This window comes from Eucyclogobius newberryi, unplaced genomic scaffold (assembly GCF_026437365.1).
Source record: "Eucyclogobius newberryi isolate DKJ021-1_F unplaced genomic scaffold, fEucNew1.0.hap1 SCAF_20, whole genome shotgun sequence".
NCBI classification, from domain to species: Eukaryota; Metazoa; Chordata; class Actinopteri; order Gobiiformes; family Gobiidae; genus Eucyclogobius; species Eucyclogobius newberryi.
Window position 1 is genome coordinate 9316028 of NW_027315835.1, and position 24895 is coordinate 9340922.

At 37.5% G+C, this 24895-nt stretch overlaps 1 protein-coding gene across 1 annotated transcript in view; it reads left to right on the forward strand.

The window, feature by feature from the left end:
- LOC140369179 (BAR/IMD domain-containing adapter protein 2-like) overlaps positions 1 to 24895 on the forward strand; it is a 60068-nt gene that overhangs the window by 19545 nt on the left and 15628 nt on the right. Inside the window, 5 exon segments of the mRNA XM_072456449.1 lie at positions 9998 to 10059; positions 11639 to 11710; positions 13469 to 13606; positions 20486 to 20638; positions 24404 to 24604. Of these exon segments, the coding sequence (XP_072312550.1) occupies positions 9998 to 10059; positions 11639 to 11710; positions 13469 to 13606; positions 20486 to 20638; positions 24404 to 24604 (626 nt within the window).

Consider the following 24895-nt stretch of genomic DNA (forward strand, 5'->3'; position numbering starts at 1 on the left):
GGAGCACCTTAACTAGTGTTTGGAGTGGTCTACAATGGTCTTCAGGGGTTAGCGTATTAGCTTTTATCGGACGAATGAGATAGTTGGTGGTGGTTTGGCAATAGCATTATTTCTTTTAACATGTTTTGTAAATAAATTGGTGCTGTTCTGTGGAAGGCTGGATTAGATGGGTCTTTTTTACTGTAGATTGTGACCTAGCTTGTATCCTCGGACAGTTCATGATTCGTTGACTTCGTTGGCTGACTTCTAAGGTTTAAGGATACACTATTGTTCCAGCAAGAAAATAGTATGTCCTCTGCATTGCGCCCATCCCTCAGTGCAATTCTCAGGCTCTCGTCTCCAGATCTTTGGGCTGCAGATGCATCAGGAGTAACTATAGCTGTTGTGGTGCTTTCCTATTTGTGCATTTTTTGGGTAGAACGACTATTTATCCCAGAAGTATGGACTTACAAGTTGTGACTTGGACTCGAGTCAGACTTGAGTCACTATTTTGATGACTTGAGACTTGACTTGGACTTGTGGCCCATTGACTTGAGACTTGACTTGGACTTGTGGCCCATTGACTTGAGACTTGACTTGGACTTGTGGCCCATTGACTTGAGTAATATATATTCTAATCATACACCTTTATTTTCAAAACGGCAACACTGAGAAACACTGCCTTCATTCCATTTGAATTTGAATTTGTTTTTATTGAATTTGTTTTTATTGTTGAAAATTGCCCGTGACATTTTTGAACCCTACATTTTTAAAATAATTGCAACTTTATGCAAAGCAGGGTGCAGAGATGGAGAGTAGGTGATAACGAAAACTTCCTGGGCTCCCAAACCCCGAATGCAGGACAACACAGGAGTACTCAAACGTAATGATGAGGGGAAACCGTTTTGTCACAATAAAATTCATAAGTCAATTATGCAAAACATGTCTCTTAAGTTTGGGGGAATAAGAGAGACCCTATAGTTTGGAGAACAGGACACAACTGTCTTTGCACTTGACCATTTCTTAATGACTTTCTTTTTCTTTTCTTTTATGTGTGCAATTAATCAAAAGTTTTATTGATTTGAAATACAATCTTCATCTTCAAACAGACAATGATTAGCTTGGGACTGTTTTAATTGAGAGTCAAACCTGAGTGAGTCAAAACATGTGGTTTGGAGCATAATTAAGACGTGGAAGGAGGAAATTGGACTTCTCTCTCATCCCCTTTTCACACTGTCCTTTCCTGTCTAATAAAGCCACAAAATCTTAATAAATAAAATACAAAATAAAAATAAATTGGACTGATAAAAGTTTATAATCTTGTTTAAGGAAAAAACAAACGGTGACATTTATTTCAAATTTTGTGATCGATTTTTTATTTATTTTTTGTCATATTGTCCAGCCTTTTGAATTTTTTGCGATTTTTTTATTTTTTATTTTTTTTATTTTATTTTTTTTATTTTTTTTAAATTTTTATTTTTTTTTTTATTTATTTTTTTAGTTTGTATTCCCCAATATAAACTTTACTTGCGAACGCGGCGCACATGTATTTTGCTCTGAAACGGTCGAGTCACATGTTCAGTGGTGTGAGCGATGGCATTAGCTTCAGATCAGCGCTTCCTCTGGGCCTTCACCTCAACATGACTCCGCTCAGCTCAGTGCAGGGACCTTTTAGAGCCGCACTATCTATTATTTATGTGGACATCGCTTCACATTATTTTCATTTACACAGCCCGAGGAGATGTCCCTACTTTTGTTTGAAATAAAGAAGATCGTCACCTGACAGTTGTCCAAATGTTATGTTTTCATCATGAAGATATTATTGCTTTGGCTGGAATGTACCACAGTAGGTCATTAAACTCATCCATCCCCATAGAGACGAGCAGGTGATAACGCGGCAACGTACTTTTTGAGCAATAAAAACGCCTGTAATTTGATACATGCCAGATAGGTAAGTTCAATGTCGTTCTGTGGAGCGATCCAAGCAAAGCAATAGTATCTCCATGGAAACGAACATATGGCTGACCTACCACAGAGAAGTTACATAGTGCACCTTTTAATCTGCAATACAATCATACAGATTTTAGAATACAATACTTTTTATAATTGAAAGATCATTTAAAAAAAAAGTGTGATATCACATTTTAACAGTAACAATAAATACTAATATTCATACATTATGTGTTTGTTTTGCGTGGCAACACAGAGCATGTGAAGTTTGAAGGTTTAGTCCTGACAGAAATAATTGGGGTTTTGTTTTCTCTGAATGGACTGGACTTTAACAGTCTTTAATTCCTTCACTTAAAGGATTGAGTGAGAGATTAACAGGAGGCACTTCACTAATGGCATTAAAATGTGCTTGTTCAGCGGAAAAGAGCGGAAAGTGGGAAAGAAAGAATTTGGACTATGGTCTCGATGTGGGCGTTTGTGTACAGTATGATGGATGGGGCAATACTTTTATGCGTTTAAAGGTTTTTTCAAGGCCCGTAGGCTTTTTTAGATGGGACGATGCAGTTTGAAATGGGAGAGGAGAGCGGCGACGACATTCGGTCAAATGTCAGTGCTGGGAATTGATCTCACCACGCAGAGGCTGACTGGCATATGTGCTGCTGCTTAAACCCCTCGGCCACTGGGCAGTAAGAGCGATGCTTTTGAATGACAGGAGTTTAAAGAACTTATACTGTTATCAAATTATAAATGTATTCAAGATGATGTAGTTGGACAATATAATGAAGAAGTGTCTACTGTAGTATACATATTAAAACAATTGACTTCTGTGTAGCGGGACTAAAACCTAACTACAATTTCAAACCTGATTTTGTACTAAATTTTCAACACACATTTAGGGTGCTTTCTTTATTAAACATTTCGGTCTTAGTACCAGTTCTGATAAAGTTTAAGAGCATTCGGAAACTGCATTGGAAAAGTCAAATTTTGTCCCGTTTTTGTTTGTCTTAGTTGATTTTATAGAATTTTGCAAACAGCATTTAAGTACAAAGTAGTCATTTCCGCATGTAAAAATAATGTTTTGTATTCAGTCTTAAATAAATTAAACACACTTAAAATGCAAACCATTATTTCTCACTCTTTAGGATTTATAACTGGCCTTTTCTATAATAAAAACAGCCATTCATTACAAAACTCCCCAAACAATAGATGTACTTTTTTTTTTAAACTTTTAAATATATTGCTAAATATAATGTTGTTTAATTAGTGCAGTCATTGTCTGCATGCATTCAGAAACGCAGGGACGGCTAAATTGAGGATGTTGGTGTCATGGCGATCTCGTGGTGCAGTAATTAGTCCCACATTGAGCAACGATTATCTACTTTGTCTCCTTTATAAAGACCCCCCTCTGCCGTGATGCAACACTGGGCACAATTACATGGCCAGGAAAAAATGTACAGCTACAGTAATCGGATAACCCAGCAATTAGATTATATTTTTAAGACTGATCTGATCTTCCAAAGCGACAGTGGATTGTTAGAGTACACAATTTTAAATTACTCTTTTAAATTTAACGTTTAATGTATAATTTTTTTGTCTCTGTCACATAAAAGTTTTTGAGCCGTTTCAACAATGTGATCACTCCGTAAATCAGATAATGACCAGATTTTTGATGTTCAACACAGTTTTCCACATCACTGTTTGATAAGAAATCTGAAAACACATCAAAAACACCTAGTGACATGTGTGGGATAATCAATGATTTTTTTTATTTATGAGTAAGTGTTGTAGTATTTAGAATACGTGTACACTTTGTTTTGAAATTACTCTTTCAAATATTTAACATTTGTCCTTTTTTTTAATTTTCATTTTTCCCCCCACATTTTTCAAAACTGTCAACAATCTGAAAAAAATCTGATTCTCTTATCAGATTTAACCGTTTACACGACATTTCAATAATCTGATTACTCCAAAAATCAGATAACGATCAGATTTTTGTCCTTCTGATCTTTGCTGAATAACAAAAACAGTTTCTATAATATAGAATATAGAAACTATTGCTCCATGCTTGTTTTTAGCATTCTTATTGTGCAAGACACGTTGTATAAACATTATGACTGCTCATTTCTTTATTTAGACTTCTATTTTCTATTTCTTTTACACCAGATGCCATCCCCATCTTGTGCCTCTTCATATGGGCTTGAAACCGGCTTTGGAAAACAACACAGTCATCAAATTACACCTTTTGTTTTTGATCGCTAACATTAAATACCTTTTATGTTACCTAACTGGTCACGGCGTTCATATTGAAGTGACTTGAACCCTTTTCCCTTCAACCACATTTCATCCAGTACAATTTATGCGTCTGTCATCTTGCATCATTTCCCTCTGTAATTGTCCTCCTCTGCACTTGCCATATGATAAAGCCATCCTATAGATGTCAGAAACTGCCTCGAAATCCATATAATTATGTGTGAATAGCTGCACGCACTGGCATTATGAAACGTCCTCCTCCTCCGCCTCCGCCTCCGCCTTCATCTCCCTCTCCATACCAATGAGCTTGTGTTGTATTTGGTCAAAACCGGAACTGCGGGAGCTTCCTCTCGGCCCCACCGCTCCAGATTTGGTCGCAGGAAGTAGAGACACGCCGTGACGTCACACACCATTTTTGGGAGGTCGAGCGCCGTTGTGTTTCTCTTCTCTCCAGCGCCGAGAGGACCACCGTCTTGTCTATTTTTAGCCGTCAGCGTCGAGTCGGCGTGTTTTCCCCGCGCTGTGGTGGAGAGATGGGTTTGTGTGGAGGAGGGAAGGAGGAGGAATTGTGGGAAGGGGGATGTGGAGAGACGGATCGAGCAATACGTGGCGACAGGTGAAGGAGATGACGTGAATTTGGTCCTCAAAATTAAGTTATAGAAGAGGGGAAATGGGCGAGGAAGAGATCGTAGGGATGTAACTAAGAAACCATCTGTCTAATGTATATGGAGACTTAAAAAAACCCATGATCAAGCAAATAAATGTTGAAATGTGGCGACTGATCGGCTTCTAGATAGAGAATATTTACAAAAAGTGTATTTCTGAGGAAAATCTGAAATATTTTTTAAAATTACAATAATGCTACAATCTTTAGGTATTTCCGTATGTTTTAGTCTGTATAATCCAGATGACAATTACCATTAGCATAGTACGTGATTAATCGTTTCAGCCCTAGATAGTCAGCGATTATTTATACAATTAGTCAAATGATTATTTCAAACGTATGTAAACGTATGTAAATCAGTGTTATTTTTTTAATTAAGGAAAAAAGGATTATTTTACCTTTTGGACTAACTTTTATATTACTGCCTAATATTGTTCTATTGTTCCAAATATTGTTCTCTTTTAATTAAACTGCAGTTTATAGTTTATATAATTGAAAAAGACATAATATGCTTAATTTCACGGTAGCAAGCAACCAATTTTCTGAAGCGTTTATGCAAAATGACAAAACATGTCGGTTACTTTCTCAAAGAGTAAGGACAGGGCAAATGCAGAACCTTATGCATAAGGGAATCGAAATACAATGCATGCCCTATGACCCATAATAAAACATATAAAAAGCAAAAATACATCTTCAATACTTTTCAATCTTAGCAGAATAAGCATTTTCTTATTTCAATAGGTGCTGTGTGTCTGGTTCTATTCTTCGTAGCTGGCAGTTTCAAGATGTCCCTTGAGTTTCTTCCAAATTCATTCTTATTTTGTTTTGGGTCAGCTGGGGTCGGATTGGCTGCTTTCAGAGGTGAACGCACCGCTCAGCAAAACGGTAAAGCGCAGAGCATGAAGTCATAAAGCGCCGGTTATGGTCCAAGAAACACGGCCGTAATTCTCCTTTTCCCCCACGTCAGCAGAAGTATTTAAAGGCAAACTGCTAAAAAAACAACTCCCATTCACAACCATTACTTCCACATGCCAATAAAATGTCTCATAATTGTTGAAGTGCTGTTTTTTCAGACTTGAACACTTTAGTGGCCAAGATGGACTCGGGACCATCACCATGACAACAACGGAAAAGAGAGAGCCCAGATTTTCTCCATTGGAATAACTTGTTCAGATGCTACATGCTGAACTCCAGGGCGATTGTATTGCTCTCCCGGGAATGTTCCACACTATGGCATTCAACTTTTCCATCTTCCATTCGTTCAACTACAGACAGGGGCGTGCACAGATGTTTTTAAACTGGGGTGGCCCAAGGGGGGCACACACGTCAGCTCTATGTATATAATTTAATTTAATATAATATAATTTTTTTGATTTTTTTTTTTTTTTGATTTTTTTTTTTTTTTTTTTTTTAGGCTTTATTGACAGAAAAGTACAGGGTAAAATGGGGGCGAATGGAGGACATGCAGTAAAATGTCAGCGTTGGGAATCGAACTCACAACACTGTGGCTGGTTGCACTTGGAGCCTGGCATATGTGCTGTGCCTTAACCACTCGACCACCGGGCAGCACCAAATGTTCCTATTTCTTTTAAATAAAAATCATGAAATGTAGATATAAATATGTATCTATGTAGTCAACTAGTCAGTGAACTGGGATTTTTAAATGCATTATCAACCAAATCATTATTGAAATATGGTAACTGAAGGCTTCTAGATAGATTATATATTTGCAAATCAACTGTATTATTGGTCGAAAACAATTTAAACAAAAATGGTTATTTACGTTAAATATGCGTGGCCAATCACCGGCCTGTGCCACCCCCGGCCAATCCCTGGAAACGCCCCTGATTACAGGTGTTTCGTAAACATGGCGCCTCCAAAACTGCTCGCGGGTCGTCGCGCGTCCGCACTGGTTCAACGATCTCTCGGTCTTGCGCGTAGCTAGTTCGATTTGTCGTACCGCGTCACGATGGTTCGTCGGGTTCCGGGATACAGCGGCCTAACATGAGACGAACGAGGGTGCGAACAAAGGGTGCAGTGTTGGACGCGGACAATGGGCTCTGGGGCTGCGCGAGCTTTAGGTGTGGGATCCGACCGCATTACCGCTAAGCCGCTTAAACGCGCCGCGGAGACGTCCAGCGTTTCACAAGCTCCAGAGTTTTCAGGATTAGAGTTTAGGGTAATGAAATGAGAACATCCATCAGTTTGGGAAGGGTCCAGGGGCTCGCAACACACAAGAGGGTGCAGTCGGAGGTTTGAAGGGTAATTGGGGATTGTTTGACTGTAAAGTTGATGCTAAAAATGCGGATTCTTGGCATTTTGGTGTGGGAACGCCGGATGTACGCTCAGATGGGGGGAGCAATGTTTCCCCCGTATTGCTCAAATAGTAGTTTTAAAAGTATAAAAAAACGTATGAAAACAGGTACTCGATCTGATTATATCTCATTGCAAAAGGCCAATGTCAATAATTAGCCTCAGAAAACCAACAGTCTTTACAATGAGTTTTATTTAATTATTTTACAACCAATGTCAGATAAACAAAAATAAATGTCATATTTTTATCCTCTTGTTTGAGATGTGCAGTTGGTGCAATCAAATTACAATGCGCTTGCCTAACTTTTCAAAACAGTATAAAATATTTAAAGCAGATTTATGTTTTTTGGTCTGTTGTGAGTCGCATACACAGTCATTCAGTGAGATTTGCCTTCAGTTATTTACATTCTGACCATTTATTTTCCTAAATGAGGCTGTAGCTAGAGCTGAACCATCACTCATATTGATTTATCACAATTTAAACTTTGCATTGTCGCATAAAAACGCATTAAATCGCTTTCAATATTAATTTCCTGAATATAAACGATACAGATTTTTATTTATTGCCATTGAACACTAAAAAATACTCTCATTTCTTCTTTGAATCTGAACGCTGCTCCAAACCACAAGCTTTTACTAAAAGAGGATTGGTTGATCTCTTGATTAAAAAGACCGAACCTGGTCATCGACAATTATAAACGACGATTATAAACGACTAAGACGATCTCTTTAAAATGTGATTAATTGCATATGCAGCCCTACAGGTTCTCTTTGCTTCAGTAGCTGCTGCTGTAGTTGTTGTTGTGCCTTGTCGGTGCTCATAAATCAGATTAGCACAGATTAATTTATGTGTGAGGTATGGAAGGTGAGCCTCGGGGCAGACACACCTCCTTTGCCTATGTTTGGTTCGAAAATTTGCTTATGTCTTGCGTTTTTTCTTCCATATTTAAATGTGACATATTTTTCTGGTGGTATTGTCCAATGGAAAGCTTTTTCTGTTCGAACATTTTATACTGTTTTATTAAAATTGTATTGCTTGTTTTCATGTACCCAGCAAATATGTGACTTTAGAGAATGTATTCTTTTTCCAGAAATGCTACTGCTAACTAGCACTTACGACATAATTAAAGTAAATGTAAAAGTAACTAAAGTACATTTCTTTGTCAGTTTTTTTGTAATTAAAGATGCATTATTAAACTTTCCTGCTCGTCTCCATGGAGATCTCATTGCTTTGCCTTTTAATGTTCCACGGTACAGCCTGAAGCATATGTATCTTGCATTTATTCAGTTACGGGCTTTCTAAAATAATACATCACGTCGCTTATAACCGGGAACATTCAAAGCAAAGCGATAACATCTCCATGGCGACAAGCGGGTGGCGGATTCTGCACCTTGAAACACACACAAACAAAATAATGATGATGTGAATGTATAAAAAGTAACACACTGAATATAACATGCTTACAAGATTAAACAGTTATAATTATATCGCTCAAATTTGGCCTTGCAATGTCTATTACTTGTAAAAAACAAACTAAATTCCTTCAGTTTCCCCAGTTCTTTCTGTGTGTGCCTCTCTCTTTGCTCAAACCAGCTCTTTTCTGCTCCTTTTCACTCTGCACTTTCAGAAGAGGCAGCATGTAGGTATCTGGTCACCAAACTCTGCATGACTCATACCTCCTCCTCCCCTCTCGGTTCACTTTGCTTTTTCTGATGACTTTTCTGGATTCTCCTCATGTTTCGGATGGTTTCACAAAGGCTCCTCAGGCTGTGGATCAATACTCGTTTGTCCGATGCCGTTGAACAATTAAAAATGTGTTTTTAGCGCTCCAAATCGTGATATGTTGTTTGCAGACTAAAGATTGATGCACAAACTTTGTACGTGTTACTTGCTGGCTTTATTTAACTTTATTTAACCAGAACAATTATAAGAGTTTTGTTTATTATACTATAAGTTATCTGTCCTTTTCCTCTGTATCTACCTGCGTTGCAACAATGACATTTCCCCATGTGTGGACAATATAGGAATATCTTATCTTATCTTTTTCAGGCGCCTATTGTATACAAATAGACTGCAGACAATAAAATGCAAAGAAAATCTAAATAATCAATATTGCAAAAGGCTACATATATTGCAACAACACAAAGTTCACAAAGAAAGAATGTTTAGAAACTATAAAGTAGAAAAAGGCATATTATAGTCAAATTCTGTCTCCTAATAAAGTCTAAATTTAGTTTTGGTTTAGTCTCTGTGATATTCTTTTTATTGCTTTTTTTTAATGTTTGACCAGTAATTTAAGGCATACATATTTATTTTTATTTGTCCCACAATGCAACAAAAAAGTACTGTTTTCATAGCGTCGACATCCGTGACAAAAGTTAAGTTGCACTCTTTCTTCTTCAAAAGTTGACATTGTGAATTATTACACTCATCTAAACAACAAATTTGAAGAAACCCCCCCAAAAAAACTGAAAATTATAACCATTATAGTCCATTCCACACTTAATGTCCTATTCACCGTGATCGAGCGCCTGTGTGAAACTACTCCTCTGACATGTTAAAATAAACTAAATGTGTAGTTGTTTAGTAGTTGTTTAATGTATACAAATGTTCGACACTTAATTCTTCAGTATGATTTTCTCTTTTATAATCTCCTCATCCCGCCGTGTCTCCAGTTTCTTTGTGTTTCATCCGGTCTGTGTGGCTGCATGGTCTGTCCTGCACGCCCCTTCGCCAACGCTCGACATTCTACAGCGCTGACGACATGCACTTCCGCTCGATAGTCGCGATGTGATGGTGACATTGGTAACGATTCCTCTCTCGGTTGTGTCGTGTTGCAGGGGAGGTACTGTTCCAGATGGCCGAGGTTCACCGGCAGATCCAAATCCAACTGGAAGAAATGGTGAGTGTGAGACTGGATCGCGATCGTTCAGTCACATGACGGCACAGGGATTAAAAGTATTCGCGATGGCTTTGTTGATTGTGCAAGAAATTCTTTAGAGCAGTGGTCCTCGAGCTTTTACGTCAAGTAAACTAGGACTAAAGCCCGGAACATACTTATTTCTCATTTAAAACGACAAAACTGAACGGCTCTGACACATCGTTACCGTAAAACTTCACCTCTACTGCGACAGCCAATGAAACAGAGCGTCGGGGGCAGAGGGAATGACGCAATCACACATACAAACAGGGGAAATGCTTTATTACTCACATCTCGTAAAGGTATGAAGTTAAACTGTTGCGTTCTCATCCATTTCGCTGCTAATTCGTGACACCCAATTCTACAAAACATCTGAATCCAGTTTGAGAGTAGTTACTCGCGTGCACAGTGTTTACGCTGCGAGGATCGGTGTTTCCATCGCCAGCTTTCTGTGGAATATTTTTTTTTCTGATCAATATTTCACGATATAATAAAAACTCAAAGAAAAAGAGTCTCAAAGCGAGTAGTTTTTTTTATACAGGATACAGTGGGTGCTAGGTGCGCTAGTTTTGTTAGCACGTTTGCCTTTGCGCTTAGAAGATCATAAGATTACATATTTTATACATTTCTCCTCATGTCTATGGTCGGCACTTTCTGACTCATGTTCAAAGATCATTTAAGATCAAATAAATAATTAAATAAATAAATCTGTACTTCTAGGACAAACCCAAAGGAAGACAAAAATGTGTAATTTGTAATCAAATCTATTCTCAATTAAACTAGAACCGCAGAGGAATCCACGTACAACTAGCGTGAGCTTGTGCACCACCAGGATGTACGCATACCATACTTTGAGAACCACAGATTTTTGTCAATTTAAAACGGTGCATAATACAAGATGTTGGCTTCATAGATAACACACACCGCCACGGCATTATATATAAATTATAATTAAGTTATAAGTGTGATAATAAGTGTGATGTTAGCATTCTCGTTGCACAAAAACATCAACTAGACTGAACATAATTGTTGAAAAAGCTGTCGTTTATTCATTTATAATGTATTTTTTCATAACACCACAAGATTTAAAAGCTATAACGAACAGAACTATGTGTAATACGTTTGCTGAAGAGGAGATTGCTGAAACTCAAGCCCCTTTTGCTAATCAGCAGCTAAACTTTTAAGCTATTTCCAATGTCCACCGCTTCATTAAGAACCTCGTTTTCATATAGAACATATTAAACACAATATTATACACATTTTAATACATACCAAAAAAAAAAATCCATCCTCTACCATGGATTACAGGCTTAGACAAACCAAGTATTCTTAGCCTAAAAACATAATGTCAAACGTAAAGTACTATGAATAGATGAATCCTTTTAGTCCGTCTCTCGGTTGTCTTCTCAGCGTTGCATTACAGCTTCATCTCTGACCCTTTGCTAACCCGTTCTCATATCGCAACAAAACATCCGTGCTTTTCAACACCGCACAGATCCGTTCAAATCCACCGGTCAACTCTTTGGTGACCTCCAGTGATTTGCAACGTTTGTGTTTTCAGCTCAAGTCGTTTCATAATGAGCTTCTGACGGAGCTGGAAAAGAAAGTGGAGTTGGACGCACGTTACCTCAATGTAAGACATTTATACAACACTCTTTGTATATTAGCCAAAACGTACTACTTTTTCACCTGCTTATGGGACAAATGTTTCAATAGCAGGTGGATAAGTAAGTTCACGTTTAAGAACATATTTCCAAAGGCTACTGTACATAGAAACATGAATGAACATTGTATAAATGCTGCCATCTAGAGCTGGGTTTCGATTCAAATTTCAAGAATCGATTCGATTCCGATTTTTACGTTTCAAAATCGATTTTTTTTCCGATTTCTCAGATCTGATCCGATTCGCTCCAATTTCGATCTGATTTCGATCTGATTTCCGATTCGATCCGATTTCGATTCGATTCGGGGGTTAATGTTATTAAAAATGAAAAATGTATTTGAACCGTTTCCTTCACTTCGTGACTGTGTAGAGAAGCAACATATTAAAACTAGTATTATATCAATATTAAACAGCAAATCTTACAAGTATTGGTAGTTACTGATGGCTGGAACTAACTTCAAGAAAGATAATCCAGGAGTCCTGAATTATCTTTCTTGAAGGTAGATTGAAGTTCACTGAGGGAAATGTAGAAAAGAATTTTAATTAAAAAAAAAAAAATCGATCTTTGGACGTACGAATCGATAATCGGTCATTAATATGCGAATTGATTAAAAAATCGGAAAATCGATTATTTCAACCCAGCTCTACTGCCATCTATTGAATATACAGTGTGGATGGTTGTTGTTGTCGTCACATTATTTACATTTTGAGTTAATTCTTTATTACTGTTTCCCGCATACAATTATACATATTTTGCAGAATTTTGATGAAATCCATGTGCAGATGTAACATGTTCAAAGTCACTACCAGTGTTCAAATTTATAACAAAGTCTGACTAATTTAACTATAAATTTATTACAGGATATTAAATCAGTGCTGATATTAAAATTAAAACAAACGAGCATTAACAGTAATGACATTTTAGGAGCAGAGTTCAGACTTTTTGAGGAAGAAATTGTACTAGTTGTTGTGTCAAATGCAACGTCTATACTGTTTTATTTTTAGTGAATTAATAATACAAGCCAATTTTATTTGTTGTTATAAGTGAAAATAGAGATCAATCAATTATGAGGAAAAATATGTGTTTTTTTTTCCTAAATAATCCTGCCTTAAACACTAGATATTATTAAAATGTTTAAATAAACCCTTCCAGGAGTAATGTGTTAAGATTAGATATGCACACAGCCTGGTACTCACCTGAACATTCTGTCACATTCATTTGAATAGATTAATAAAAAAAAAAAAATGTAATGTTAGTTGGTGTTTATATGTTCATCACATTTGCCAACGAGTAATAACTATCAATATATAACTATTTAACCTCTAGTTTCTAAAGTTCACTGTAGGATTTGTGGTTGTTAGCATGTATGCTAATTTTGGCGCTAATTGCTACCTGTAACAATCAACTCAAAACACTTCTACATGTAGTAAATGTTTTCTTATAAGGTGTGGTTGTCAGTCGCTAAAACGGCCCTGGTTTTTCAAAGTTGGCGGTGTTTGGAAGCTAACGCTAACTCTCAAATTGAAAATGCGTTGGCGCTAACTCCAGGAATGCTACCGGGCTAATGTTTACAAAGTCTGAAAGGGTTTAAACAACAAGCACCACAACTTAGAATTAAGAATACTTTGCAAATACGGCTGTGGTATGTTTGAAGACCACGCTCATGGTGGAAAAAGTGCGCTGGGTCAGATTTATTCACCTCACTGCCTCTGTCCCGTCTCCGTCAGGCCGCCCTGAAGAAGTACCAGACGGAGCACAAGGGCAAAGGCGAGAGCTTGGAGAAGTGCCAGGCCGAACTGAAGAAGCTGCGCCGGAAGAGCCAGGGCAGCAAGCACCCGTCCAAGTACGGAGACAAGGAGATGCAGGTCAGTGTCAGGTGTGGAGCGGGCGGGGCTCCCGCTGGGAGCGTTTATTTGGGACAGAAGCCCTGCCACTGAGGCCGGATGGAGGGACAACGGGCGAGGACAAGGGACAAAGTTGCCGTGGGAAAAAAGTACAAGGTTAAAATTGGAATGGTTCTCAGTACAGTCAGCAGTACATGCCAGTAAAACAAGGAAAACAACCACATAAACACACAATAGGCATATGTTACAAATAGGATTGGCAAGATTACCGTATTTTCCGGACTATAAGTCGCACCAGCCAAAAAATGCATAATAAAGAAGATAAAAACATATATAAGTCGCACTGGAGTATGAAAATGCGGTTGCAAGTGTGAAAATAACAAATAATATCACATAAGTCGCTCCGGAGTATAAGTTTATAAGTATAGATGTAAGTATAAGTCACACCCTGGCCAAAACTATGAAAAAAGAGAATACGGTATTTGGTTGAATATGAATAATAGTAAGAACTAAAACAAAATGATAAACGTGACAATTTTAGAAGTAAAAATTTAGTCTAAATCTAAAATCTAAATACAAATAACTTTTTTCTTCACATTAACTTAATCTTTTTCAGTCAGAAAGTTTAGTTTTGTAAGTTCAGGGTACTCATTGATCCCTTTTTAAGCCAAGGTATTTCTGAATATTTCCGTATAAATAAGATTTGTGCCAAAATAAAGTGGAAAAAGGGTCATTTTGTTTTGACTTCTATGGGATATGAATCATCCAATTAAATAAGAAGCAGAACTTTAGGTGATAAGTTATATTCCAACAACTACTTATACTCAAATCAGATAAAGAAACGTGATAGATAAGGAGGATGAATCATGGAAAACAAACTGCCACAACTTGCTGTCGGCCGTGGAAACTTTACACCCAGAAAATCGAGTAGATCTGCAAATTCCATGGTCTGTTTTGGTATTTTCACGCCGCCAACATTTCTCATCAAATCCAGGACACTGAAATGGTGTTATGATCTCCAAGTCTGACTCACAAACAAACCGGTGGGAGGACTTGATGCGAAAAAGTTGGCGGGTTAAGCAATAACCGCAGCGTGCGTTGTGTGTTGGACTGGATGAGATGCGCAGGCCAATGGTTCTTCCAGGTGAATAGGAACTTTAGGCACCCATGTGGAGGCGTTGTAGGTGGGTGGGGTCAACAACAACAACAACAACAACAACAACAACAACAACAGCAACAATAGCCATCTCCAATGTGTTGTATGAATATATGACAGAAACAGTTCTACCAGGAAGATTATGTTTCCTATCGGCCAGTCATTCCAGCTTTCAAATAATAATAAATAGGGCTGTCAAGATTATTGGGTTCATTAATAATTTTACAATATAATGGACCTAGAAAATGATAATTGTGACCCTTTTAGAAGCAAAATGTTGTATTAAATGTATTAGTATTCATTGTATTGTCCAAAAAATAAATCCAAATGTTAATGTAATGTTTTTTTATCATGCTGTTTTGGTCACATTACCTTTATTTGGTCATTAAGAACGCTGGACACAAAGTTGAAGAATGTTTAGACAATGGGAATGGAAGAAAATGAAAGATTTTACTGTCAGTCATTGAGAATTAATCATGATATTTTTTTCTCACAATAATCATAACACAAAAATGTATAACAGTGACATCCCTAGTATCAACCTAACATGACAAGTGATGAATTATCCTTATGTTTTTGCTACAATGAGCTATTAGTGTGTGCATCTGCTTAAACCATAACCTTCCAGCAGTGTTTTGAATGATGTGGCACTACATTTTAATAGGGCAGCAAAAAAAACAACAACTAAATAACAATAGTTCTTTATAATTACTATAAAGAACTATTGTTATTTAGTTGTTGTTTCTTTTGCTGCTCATGTTCATTACATTTGTCAATATCTAACGTTGAGTTCTATTTTCTTAAGTTTAAACAGTGCAACAAAACAAACCTTTGTTACATTTAACATTGTACTGGACAAATTGCAAGAAATCTTTAATGCTTTAATGCATTTATGCTCATTTTGGTGCAGATTGCAAATAAACTAAGCTAAACACACTAACTCCCCTATTGAAAATGCGTAAACTCATAAAGCCTACCAGCCTTTTGAATGCAGCTGATATGTTCAAACAATGGAAGGGTCTGTTTAATAAGCTACAAAAAATTACAAAACTAGCATACAATATACAGGATTAAGGCTTACATTTAGACCCTTTAATATTTTGAGCCCTACAGTACTTTCTTTTCATTTCCCCCTATAAATGGGGATTGTGAAAAAGAAAGTTGCTAATGTTATAGGTGTATTTTATTCTCATTTCTTTTGCATAGTGTTGTATCTGAAGCTTGTACACACATAGGGTGAGTCATATGAAGGCATAACCCACATGTAGACGCCATATTGTATTTTGAAAAAGGCGCAGCTTGAAATCTTCTGTCTCCAAACGTTATACACTCAATCTGCTCCGGAGTTCTTCAACAGCTTGCCAAATGTTGGATTGTAACCAACAAGAGTCCACAGACACTTGGTTTAATAATGAAGATTTAGTGTTCGTTGGGATGGGGGGGGGGAGAAAAATTGTCAACTGTGAAAATCTGTTGTTTTGTTTTTGCTCTTTTTTTAGTCGGGACAAAAACACTGTCACGTGAGAAAGGGGCCGAACCATTATGAGAGGGGTGTACCATTTGCATATTATATACTGAAAACACACTGATGATCAGGATTTCTATCAATTTGAAACACAAATCATATCGTAACACGCGTATCCCCAATAACACACGTATCCGCAAATACTCCAAATACTGCTAATATCTGCAACCTTTAATTAAAATCCAGGGTTATATCCATGTATATATTTTGCATTGGTTCACTAGTTTTATAAAGAACACATTAAATTGACTTTTTCAAGCTTTTAACCATGTCATAACATTGTTCCCTCATCAGAAACATACCGTATTTTCCGGACTATAAGTCGCACCGGAGTATAAGTCGCACCAGCCCAAAAAGGCAAAATAGAGAAGAAAAAAACATATAAGTCGCACTGGAGTATGAAATGCAGTTGCCAGTGTGAAAATAACAAATAATATCACATAAGTCGCTCCGTAGTATATGTAAAAGTATAAGTATATAAGTACCCCGGCCAAAATTATGAAAAAAGGTGCAACTTATAAATACGGTACCTGCATTTGTGTTTAGCTTCAGTAACATTTCTTTGACGAATCCTGTTTAGGAAGTCCTCTCGACTCTGAGCCTCACAAAATACTCTGTTTTGAATGTTCCCGTTTTGTGACCTCATAAGTAGAGCTCCGAGATCTTCTGTGCTGTTTTGAAGTCCATAACTTGCCACCATGCTCGCTCTGAGCATTTTTGCTCAGAGCGAGCATGGTGGCAAGTTTCAAATCGCATTCATTACAATTGCGTGCTTACATCAACATGTCAGGGGCAAGCTAGCTTTTGTTTATCTCCCCTTTGTAATTCCCTCTGCTGCCAGTAGATAGAGTCCTAACATAAATACGGTTGAAGGAACACCTCATAGATATAAAGTAATGCATCTTTCAGTAGATGCAGTATTTTAAAGGAATATTGGAGGATTTTTCGCCGATTTGAGAACTCAAGTGGAAGTGCGCATGCCACTCCCCCCGTGCGGAAGCAAAGAAAAGCCTCGCGGCTAGAAGTCCGTTTGTTTATCAGCGCGACAGATCGCATCGCATCTCTCGTCTCCGTAGATTTCCGTCTCTTCTGAGCTCGAACCGTCTTTCTCTGTCTTAATTTTGTCCCGTACACTGAGGGAACTATATTATGATAGATCCATGAGCTTAGACACAGGGAAACGTGCTGCTCTCATGGGGACGAGCCGCACACGGCTGCAGGTGAGCAGTAGGTGCATTCTATGATTGATACGTGGCAGGACTTATTGGCAGTCCACGCCACGAGGAAATAAGACTCAGATTTGGGCCAAAAAATCTTTCATTACGTTAGCCTTTTAGTACTCATGATTAATGGCCAATAACTATACAAATAATGCATAGTATGTGTCCTTTGGGGGAAAATGTTACTTCCAAAATTAAATAAATGACATTTTCAGGATCATTTCATAAGAAAACCCTCCGGCCTGGTAGTCCGGTCCAAACGGAAGAGCTGGAGATGGGTCCCACTTTCCTTTTAATGGGAAACCGACAATCCAAAACCGCAACCTCCTCATTTAAAGAAGATCAATAAAGAATACCTTAACTTTAAATGTGCACGTTGTAACATTTCTGGTGGAGCAGCCGTACTGTTGAGCTTTTCCATTATAAAACTCCCATTATAGCTTCATTTAATTGAATACACTGCTTTCCCTCCTCTCTGCAGCACATCATATCAAGAGTGGATCTATTGCCGCTGGAGCAAACGCCCTCCTTAAATGCGCTATAGGCGTCAGCAGCTTTCCGTCGGAGCCGCACAATGCGCCTTGATTGGCTTATTACGACCCCCTCAAATGCCATATTCAAGAAAACCAGAGGCAATTCTAAAGCCGGCCATTCAAGCGACTGAGAGGAGTCCAGCGGTGGAGCCGGTAATGCGAGGCGGAGCAAAATTGAATCTAAAAAGTAGGGGAGAAGGAAACGTAAGGGAAAGAAGGAGAGAAAAAGGGGTTTAGTTTTGGTGCCAATATTTAAATTCGCAAGGACAGTGTAGAAAAATGTAGGGTAAGCAGGAGTAACAGCAGGATTTCAAGCATTTTGTTGCAGCAATTTTTGGACTTTGACAAACGTTATACTATAGATTAACAAGTGTATCTCTAATCTGCATTTAAATATTACTCTAGTAGGGATATGAAATGATTTGGTTAATCCACAGTGTGATTATTCAGGTCACAATATAGTCATGTGAACTAAAAAATAACAATTGTTACCATTTTGGAAGCAAAACGTCAACAGCCAACTGAAAAGGTGCATTTACCGCCACCTACTTGACTGAGTGTGGACAGGAGATCAACGGAAACCATAATACTGTAGTTGTACGTCTTCAAAGTATGTGTTTTATGTTATACTGTAAAAGAGAAAAAACAGAGAGAAAGAGAGAGAGAGCAACAACCTTGTATTTTCAATCTATAGTCGAAAAATGTCATGTAAAGTAAGTTTTTATCCATCTGTTTTTGTCACCATAAATGTATCATGTCATTCAGAAAGTTGCATTTAAAAAAGGGGGTTACAAACTTGAGGAATAGTCAATGGAATGAAAGAAAATGAAAGATGTCACTGTTCTGGACTCAGTAAGTGTGAATAATCATTGATACTGTCTTGTTTTTTTCTCACAATAATCGTGACATTAACGTTTTAAATCGTGACATCCAGTCTCCAGTTTAACAGAGATGTCACTCTACATCGCAGCTCAGGGGTGGAGTCTGGTAATTCTCTTTAGTGCAAATTCAATCTATTAATTTGCCAAATGCCGCTCCACGCTCGCAACCCAATATTCTGCGCTCAATTAAAGATCAACAAACAAAATTGATCAATAAAAAACAATGGCCAACCAAACAAACTAATCTAAATCTGTGGAGCTCTCAATCAAACTGGATTATTTTAAGTGGAGTTCATACTTTTTTAAATGTCCTAAATTGATCTTATTTTCATCTTGGTTCGGTCCTGTTCTAGTCCTTGTTAAGCTTTGTTCTTGTTCAGGTTTAATCTTAGTTTGGATTCAATTTGGACCCTTCATTTCTTTTAATTTCTTGGTCCTTGTCTTGAACATTGTGTCTTCTATTCCAAATTCGAATCATTTTAAGTGCTCTTAAGTGTTCTAGTCGGTGTTGCAGACCACATCGTTGCATATTTTTTTCTTAAAGAACAAAGTCAACAATGCGGGAGGAAGAGGTGGCTGCATAACTGAGTGTTTAATGAGCAGATTGCCCCGTTACATAACACTGTAGGTGCCACATTGAGACAGGAGCTGACGAAATGACAAGGAAGTATCAACAAATCATTCACTGTGCCAGAAAGGTGACACTTTTTACAACCACTTTTACACCTCAATCTGAAGCGTGTCAACACTTTTTCCACAGTGTATCCATCCATTTAGGTTAAGCTTTATAGTTAGGTTGTTAAAAAAGAAACTTGGATATAAGAAAATTTTACGGTTTAACCCATAGTACTACCACCAAGTAGTATTTAAGTAGCTATTGAGTTAATTATTTATTCCTAATTAAGTGTAAAGTCATAATTTAAGTGAAGAAATGTCTATTAATTAAAATGTGTTAGTATTTCACTCTTTTCACAGCATTACACAAAGTTTAGCAATTTATTAAACAATTCTTCACCTAGCCCGGGTTGTCAGAAGTATCAAAAATCAAATACTGATACTAGTATTTGAACAAGTATCAATACTAAATAGACTCATATTAACGAGACAAAATGTGACCTTTCATGAACAGTTTTAGAAGAGTTTTTAGCTTAATCAAATCTAGAATAAGACCACCGTGTTTAATAAATAAAGTTAATTATTAATTTGTGTTGAGAATGTCAGTTTATTGTCTAAAAGATGGAACTAAAAAGAGCATTTTAGTTATTTGTGTGGTATCAAAATAAGTATCAAGAATCAAGTACCGTATTTTCCTTTTTTCATAGTTTTGGCCGGGGTGCGACTTATACGTGATATTATTTGTTATTTTCACACTTGCCACCGCATTTCATTCTCCAGTGCGACTTATATATGTTTTTTTCTTCTCTATTATGCATTTTTTGGCTGACTTATACTCCGGAAAATACGGTATATTCCTCTAATTTCATGACAACACTACCCGAAACTCTTTTACATTGTAATTTGTTATGGAAGACAGTTGAGTAGAAGAAGCAAACATTATATTTTCCCATTTCTTTTCTGCCTACAGTACGTCGAAGCCATCAGTAACAAGCAGAGCGAGCTGGACAACTACATCGCCGAGGGCTACAAGAACGCCTTGTCCGAGGAGCGCCGCCGTTACTGCTTCCTGGTCGACCGTCAATGTGCCGTGGCCAAAAACGGCAGCAGCTATCACGGCAAGGTAAGATCCGACAGTAACGTTGTCATTTAAGTCGCTCTTTTCAGTGAATCGTCTCATCCAAGCATCCTTTTCCCTCTTCCCAAATCATCTCACTCTGACCAGATCTGATGTACGCATTGATGTACACTTCTAAAAATAACCTGTCTTCAAATCCACCCACGTTACTGTAGCAAAGCAAACAAAATACTTCACTTGTTGTCAAACTGCTAGACATTGAACCACAACTACACCAGTTAAAGAAATGTTCAATTGTCCACACTATTCCCATTCCTAACCTGCATGAAGCCAGAAGGGAGTGTGAGGAGGGCACATGGGGTCTTAATCATACAGCGTGACTATGTGCATAAATATTGCGCACATTAGGGCTGCATAACTTTTAAGAAAAATACCTATATTTCAATTGTGGTTGGATTTGTGATGTATGTATTTAACGCAACATGTAAGAAAGACTGGAAATTATCTTCTAAAAGTCCAAAAAAAACTTTTTTTTTCTAATAACAGGATGTTTTGTTGTTTACAATGGAAATGTGTAATGTATTACCCTGCGATTTCAAGATCTCTAACTGTGATTTTGATTCAATTGTGATGTATTGCGCCGCCCTAATGTTAAAGTGCAAATGAAGGTTCTCCGGTTTTTCTAATCATCACTTAGTTTGATGGTATAGAACATCAAACTAAATTTTAATCATACTTTTACATCCATGAAGTTGCAGTTTGTGAAGAAATTTTGAAAAATAAAACTTTATTACAGGCAGTAGTGCGGAGTTCTAAAACAGAATCCCTCTGTGATGTCATCAAAGGGCGACCTGCCATCAAAAACACAGACAATTAGCGCACAACTGACACAGTTTTCAGTTTAAACGATCATTCAACAACAAAATAAAGATGTCATTGGGTGATATTTATTCTCAAATCATAACTATTGTGTAAATGATATGGATTCTGGTCCATGTTAACAGTATAGTTGCTAGGTAACTGTTGTAGAGTTACCATATTTGCTGCTCATGTCCAACCAGGAAGTAACATTCAACCTTTTTTTTGTCAAACTGTGGGCAAATAGGTAAAATGCTTCGTAAATTCTTTAATATAATCATGTTCAAAGTGAAGTTTTATAAATGAGACTCCTCGTGTCACTTGGGGCGACTCTGGCTCAGGTGGTAAAGTGGTGTCCTATGTCCAACACAAGTCTTCTCCTCACCGAGCCTCACAAAACACTTGTCTCCAAATTTCCCAGATGTGTGACATCATAGGTGGAAATCTCTTGTGCTGATTTTAAGGCCATAAATCACATCCAGACTCGTTCTGAGCATTTCTGCCGTCTAGTTGTGTCCATTGGTGCAAGCTAGCTTTTGTTTAACCCCTTTGTAATTCCCTCTGCTGCCAGTAGAATGTGCTCTAACACAAGTCCTGACAAGGGAACACTTCACAGATATAAATGAAAGTGTGCCTTCAGTAGATACATTATTCTAAGTTCTAAAAAATGAGCAGAGTTACTCAAAAGCACGTTTAAAGTTCAATAATAAGAGCGCGTGTCCTTGAAGGTATTTTGCGATCATTTGCTTTTAGCCTGATTGCATTACCTTGATTTTTGTCCCTCGCTGGACTCCATTGATTGAAAAGCTGACAGTCGACGTGGTGGCGGTGCGGGGAGGGGGCGAGATGACCTACTTCTGCAGGAACAGGGAGTTCAGATGGAGCGAGTGGGAGTGAAAGTGTCTGAAGCTCGACTGACAGACAGCACCCGCCGCTAAAACATGCTAACAGCAAGAAGTTATACAATACAGCCGCACCATCACTCAGCTGTCCTGCTTTCACGGCTGTTACTAATTCATTTTTTCCCCTCTGCGGGCCGATTCAGTAATAGATATAAAGGGGTTTCCGTTGTGGATAGTATGCACTGCACGATTATGTTTTCCAAAATACATACTGACAAATGATGGCTCTTAAGGTATTCTGGCCTACTTTCCACTTTCTTTTCTTTCTTTTTTTAATAAGATATGTATTATACAGTGACAGTCAGTTCTACTTTTAATGGTGGTACATTGAGCGTACTTGCTCTGTCCCAAAAGTAATCTTAGAGTGCGAACTTTACTATAACTTTAAATACATTTTTTGGCCCTTGCTATGGATTAAACAATCTTAACATCAGTATTGGTTAGAGTGTATGGGATTCACCTACATATTGTGATACTGACATCAATATCCTGACACCAATAGCGCGATACTGATATTGATACATAGATATCGATACTCAGATATCGCAATATTTCATACAACTACGCCCAAAGCTAACCGATATCATGATGTCTGCCGGATGCCTTCCAATTATATAATCGCAATGCTCGTGGCACCGATTTCAGCACTCCATTATCGCGATGTTCCCAGTATCATGTTCTTGGAGTCGTGATAGTGATATGGAATAGCGGCACAAAAATTCGAAACACTATAGTATCCCGTGGGCCACATCGCGATACACCTGCCGTTGTCGTGATATTTGATGTTGCTACCCGGACTCTTGCCCATATCGCGATACCCCTGGCCCTATATCGCGAGGCAATACACACCCCGAGTATTGGCAAATATCTGTTATGAGCCACAGTAGCAAGTAGCAAGAGATCAGTATTGGCTCAAAAATACATCCCTAAACTATAAAGTACTTCAGCAATAACAACATTTAATATCCTATAGATGCAGTAACATGTGTGCTTAGTTGTTTACTCACAGAAACTATACTTTAAAAGATATTGACTGCATTTCCACTGATATTAAGGAAATGTCATTTTTAATTGCTTATGATTTTTCATTTTCCTAATTTCCCTCATTGACATTCATCATAAGATAATCATACTTTCTGCATAATTGCACAACCTGTTCTGACCCAGTTTTACTAATGAAGCTGGAAGTTGAGCTACTGAAGCTCAACTCAGTGTTTTTAAATAATAACTCTCATTTACTTTGGTATGATCCTTAGAAGTTTGCAGTATTTTTTTTTAGTTAATTTGTTAAAAGTAAAACCCTACTAAAAACCTTTCATTCAGTTTTTCTTCTGTGGTAAAGTAGTTTTAGTAATGGATGCACAATTAATTACGTGTAGTAAAAGAAGTACAAATAGCATTAGCGGTAGTAGTTTTAGTAGTTTTACTTTTCAATAACAATACTCACAAAACTGCGTCAAGATATTGCTAAAACGAGCCAGTAAATGTCTTAATTGAAGTTCAAGTCAAGCACAAAACATGACTGTACCATAAAATTAACCACAAAAGGGCAGAAATATGACTTTATACCCTTTTTAAGGAGATTACACTAAACATTTCTGGCTCGTAATTTATAATATTTTTAGTTATAGATAAAACATGTTATTATAGATAAAACACTTTTGAATAGCTCCAAAACAATTACAATTTGAGGTGGGATAAATAGAAAAAATGTATATCATTGCAACACATTCAAAATGGAAACGTTTTGGTAATGCGTTAACATGTCTTCAAACGTACGTAAAATTAATTAAAAATATTACCTTAGACCTTATTCGTCCTGTAGGTTCTTTTTTTCTTCCTCGTCTTTAAAAAAAAATAAAAAAATAATGTATTTTTTATTTTTATTTGGTATTATTATTATTATCATTGTTAATCCCAATCCTGTGAAATTCCTGTCCATTTAATAAAAAAAATAAAAATAAAAATATGTAAAGTTTTTTCACAGAAATGATACCTTTACATGGTACACTGCCCCGATTGACCCTTCTGCCCTCCGTGTCTTGTCCAGGGCAAAGAGCTGTTGGCGCAGAAGCTCCCTGTGTGGCAGCAGGCCTGTGCCGAGCCCAACAAGCTGCCGGACCGCGCCATGTTCCTGGCCCAGCAGATGAGCGGAGGCGTGCCCATCTCGGAGCCTCTGCCCGGGGCCAAACCGCTGCCAATGCCTCCTGAGCTGGCAACCTTCAGAGCCGGAGGAGCCATGAGCCAACAGGTCAGTACTGTACCCATATTATAGACAGTAGAGGTGTTTTTATGTCGGTAATACTAAATGACATAGTATATTGACAAAAATGTATATCCTGATCATTATTTGGAGTATTAATTATCAGACAAATGTGAAATGTCTGTAAAATGAATCACAAAAGTGCAGAAATATCATCTCATATCCTTATTTAAAACGTCACTTTTTTGATTTTTTTGGTTTTAATCAGCTCTTTTTCTAAACATGTTTACTATAAACCATATACTCCACATTCAAATGTTTTATATCACAATATTATCT